Source organism: Rhinolophus sinicus, linkage group LG06 (assembly GCF_036562045.2).
Source record: "Rhinolophus sinicus isolate RSC01 linkage group LG06, ASM3656204v1, whole genome shotgun sequence".
NCBI classification, from domain to species: Eukaryota; Metazoa; Chordata; class Mammalia; order Chiroptera; family Rhinolophidae; genus Rhinolophus; species Rhinolophus sinicus.
In genome coordinates this window covers 26,924,601-26,928,631 of record NC_133756.1, presented here as the reverse complement: position 1 = coordinate 26,928,631, position 4,031 = coordinate 26,924,601, and the positions used below count along the sequence as shown (strand labels likewise).

Here is a 4,031-nt window from a genome sequence, read left to right as displayed (position 1 = left end):
ACACTTCCCTTGTTAGGTAGATACTTTTATTATCCCCATTTTACAGATGAGTCAACTAAGACACAGAGAAGTTAAGTAGCTTGCCCAAGGTCATATATGATCGTGTGTGTGCGGTAATTTAAGAATAAATTTTATACTAGGAGCCAAGAACACCTTCTACTTTGTGGTTGAAGGGTTCTTCACAGGAAAGAGATGGGCACAGATTTCAGATTTAGGAAAAACTGACACATGTTGGACTGGGGTTTGGAGTGTGGATAAGAAACTGGAACCTGAGTAGGCTAAGCACCTGGACAGAAACAGTGGATGTAGCGAGCCCAAGGGTATTCCCACAATGCCTGGTGCTTGTTTGCAAGAAAGTTCCCCCCACATGTCTCTGCTTTCTCTACCTGCAGAGAGAGAATAACATATTTCCACCTACCTGCCTCAGGTATTGCTTGAAAAATAATGGGGTAGAGGCCTAGCTGGCTTTCATGTGTTAAACAACACCCTTGTACTATGGCTGGTGTTCTTTAAATTCTCAACATATAAATTGTAGAGGAGCTGGGAATAATTATAGCTTGTTAATTATTGTTAATCTTACCAAAGCTTTGAAACTCTGGACTTTCTCAATGATTTAAAAAGGAGATTGCAACCCCTCTGTCCCATTACAGTAGCCACAGTGTCAGACAACCAATTTCCCACAAGTTCCATTCTTCATTTGCAGTGGTTCAGCTACCTAGTATATGGGACACAGAAAAAGAAAAACAATGGTTTGTTCTTTTAGAATCAAATTGTACAAAGAACTCCCTATAATCTTGCTGGTTCTCTGTAAGAATTTGTACCTTTTTTTCTCCCTATACAGAGTACATTCATAAATATTACGTTTGTGTGTGTAGGAGGGAAAAAAAGTGGTTAATAGAATTTCTAATACATTGGACACCAGGACACTGGTTTTCACTCATGACACCATAACATAACTGCTCCCTAACCTTTCTTCAGATCTGCACCACTCCGTTTCCATAAACATTTATTTGTGGTCTGCTGACAGCCAGGCAGAGAACCAAAGACCCCTCCCAGGCACCTGAGGAAAAACATGGCTGGCCGACTTTAAGTCTCCAAGCCTCAAGTGCATCAGCTATAAAATGGGACTGATAGATACCTGCCAGGACTGAGGTGAGGGGAGGGGACAAAAGCGTGACAGTCCCGTGATACTTTTCAATGAAATTCCTGAGAATGCCAGCCCAGGAGAGCGGCCAGGACGCCCGAAGCGCTCAGCTAGAAGTCGCTTCAAAGGCAGGTCCCTCCCAGGTGGGGCCGCTCCAAAGGCAGGTCCCTCCCTGGTGGGGCCGGGCGGGCCGGGGGCGTGTCCCAGGCTGCTCGCAGGTGAGTATCGGTTCTCCGCTCTCGGGCTTTCGGTCCAGAGGAGGCGGGAGCAGCCTCCGCTCTCCTGATCCTATCGCGGGGCAGCGTAGGGCGCGCTGTGCCTTCAGTAGGACGCGGGTGCCGGGGTGCCTGGGGGAGGGGGGGTGCAGGATGTGTCACCCAAATACCAGAGGGTGAGTTGGCGGCGGAACCAGCTGGGCAGGTCCGGCAGAGTATAAGTGCGGGAGGGAGCGGCCGGCGGCAGACGCCTAGAGACTGTCCCAGACCGCGGAGCCGGAGCCCAGCAGAGCCCCAGCGTCCCTCCGCCCAGCGTCCTGTCTGCGCTCCCCGGCCCCACCATGGCCGGTGGCCCGGGTCTCCAGCTGCCGTCGCCCTCGCTGCCGCTGTTGCTGCTGCTGCTACTGGCGGCCGTGACCGGCCACACGGCCGCGCAGGACAACTGCACGTGCCCAACCAATAAGATGACCACATGCAGCCAGGACGGCCCGGGGGGCCGCTGCCAGTGCCGTGCCCTCGGCTCGGACTTCGAGGTCAACTGCTCCACGCTGACCTCCAAGTGCCTGCTGCTCAAGGCGCGCATGAGAACCCCCAAGGGCGGCCGCAAGCTGGTGCGGCCGAGCGAGCACGCGCTGGTGGACAACGACGGCCTGTACGACCCCGAGTGCGACCACGAGGGCCGCTTCAAGGCCCGCCAGTGCAACCAGACGTCGGTGTGCTGGTGCGTGAACTCCGTGGGCGTGCGCCGCACCGACAAGGGAGACCTGAACCTGCGCTGCGACGAGCTGGTGCGGACCCATCACATCCTCATCGACCTGCGGCACCGCCCGGCCTCCGGCTCCTTCAACCACTCGGACCTGGACGCCGAGCTGCGGCGGCTCTTCCGCGAGCGATACCGGCTGCACCCCAGGTTCCTGGCCGCCGTGCACTACGAGCAGCCCACCATCCAGATCGAGCTGCGGCAGAACGCGTCGCAGAAGGCGCCCGGCGACGTGGACATCGCGGACGCCGCCTACTACTTCGAGAGGGACGTCAAGGGCGAGTCGTTGTTCCAGGGCCGCCACGGCCTCGACGTGAACGTGCGCGGCGAGCCCCTCCTGGTGGAGCGGACGCTCATCTACTACCTCGACGAGAAGCCCCCCCAGTTCTCCATGAAGCGCCTCACCAGCGGCCTCGTCGCTGTCATCGTGGTGGTCGTGGTGGCCCTCGTCGCCGGCGTGGTCGTCTTGGTGGTCAGCAACCGGAGGAAGACAGGGAAGTACAAGAAGGTGGAAATCAAAGAACTTGGGGAGTTGAGGAAGCAGCCGAGCTTGTAGGGACGGGCGGGGTGGAGAACCGCGTTTCAGTCCTGGCTTCCAGACTAAAGTGACTCTGGCTTCTTGATTCCTGGCCCAAAGGAGACATTTCTCCTCCCAGTTTCCTGCCTCTCCCCACCCCACCAAGTTTAATAGATCTTTGTCCCAGGGTCACCCGTTTTTCTGACTTCTGTCTTGAAGGAAGCATTTCTAAAATTCCTTCCCTTTGGGTCCAACAAGAAACCTGACTCAAAGAGTTAAGGGAAGTTTGGCATAGGGTTTATGTGTAAGAATCGAGTACCACAGCCCAGCATTTTTGCAAGTGACGCGATCTTTGTTGAAGGCTTAAATGTGTTTCAATGGGAAACAGCGCTTTTCCTCTCTTGGTTGTAAGTTATTTGATTAGCTCCACTTGTATCATGGCCTTCCTGATGAGGAGTCGCTAATTGGGCCGGTGTAGTATCCTCATTTACCATCGTTTGTATTGCCGACCGCATTTGCTTGTCACCGGGGGAAGAAGTCTGTTTCAGCTGCCTGAACACATTTTAGATGTCTTTGTTTAAGGGCGGACTCTGCCCCAGAAACTCAGCGTCTAGCCTTCAGCTCGCCCCATGACAGCTGATATTAGTAATGATTCTTTTGTAAAATGTTTGTACATATGTTGTCTTTGATAACGCTGCTGTCATTTTTTTAAAAACACGGATTTAATAAAATATGGAAAAGCACAAATGGAAAGATGGAGTTGGTGAACATTTGCTCCAGATTTATATCACTTTGGTCTCCTCTAATTTCCCACGACTCGGATTTCTTATTCCAAATTCTAACACTTTTTTGCAGGAGCGGGCATTTCTTACTGCCACTCTGGTAAAAACCAGAGATGCATTAACAGGCTGGTATAAATACTGGTGTTTCAAAATAAGATTATTTGGAAACCTCTCTCAAACTGTAGGAGGGTGGGTGGGTCTGAGGGAGGAGGCTAGAACTAACTGCTATGGTTGGAAAAGGGGACCAGCCTTAGGTTCTCTCTAAACAAGAATTCTCCAGTGAAGAAAAAAATGTTAGTTTCAGAAGCTGTCTCTCTTTTGAATCCTTGCCTTATTTGGAGATAGGTGGTACTGTTCCCATTGAGCCCTTGGCAATTTACTTAATCCCAAAGTGTGGGGCTCTGAGAGAGTTTAAAAGATTTTTGTCCCATAGTTACAGCCAGTCTGTAGTGAACCCTGTGCTCTGGCCACTCTCCCCCACTCCCCTGCACGCTGAGCTGAGGTTTTCCTAAGATTTTACTGGTAATGTGCTTTAAAAACATTTACTTCCTATTAGCTGTAAAAACTAGTAGCTTGTCTCTATGCTATCTCCTCATTTTCACTCATTCACATT

The 4,031-nt window shown here is 51.8% G+C and overlaps 1 protein-coding gene across 1 annotated transcript; it reads left to right on the top strand.

Annotated features, from left to right (window-relative positions):
- Positions 1-1,358: 1,358 nt before the first annotated feature.
- TACSTD2 (tumor associated calcium signal transducer 2) lies at positions 1,359-3,404 on the top strand. Its single transcript, XM_019742525.2, has one exon. It carries the CDS (start codon positions 1,701-1,703, stop codon positions 2,673-2,675), a length of 975 nt encoding a protein of 324 aa, XP_019598084.2. The 5' UTR covers positions 1,359-1,700; the 3' UTR covers positions 2,676-3,404.
- Positions 3,405-4,031: the final 627 nt, after the last annotated feature.

Coding starts and splice junctions, on each gene's coding strand:
- TACSTD2 (XM_019742525.2), top strand. CDS start 1,701: ATGGCCGGTGGCCCGGGTCTCCAGCTGCCGTCGCCCTCGCTGCCGCTG.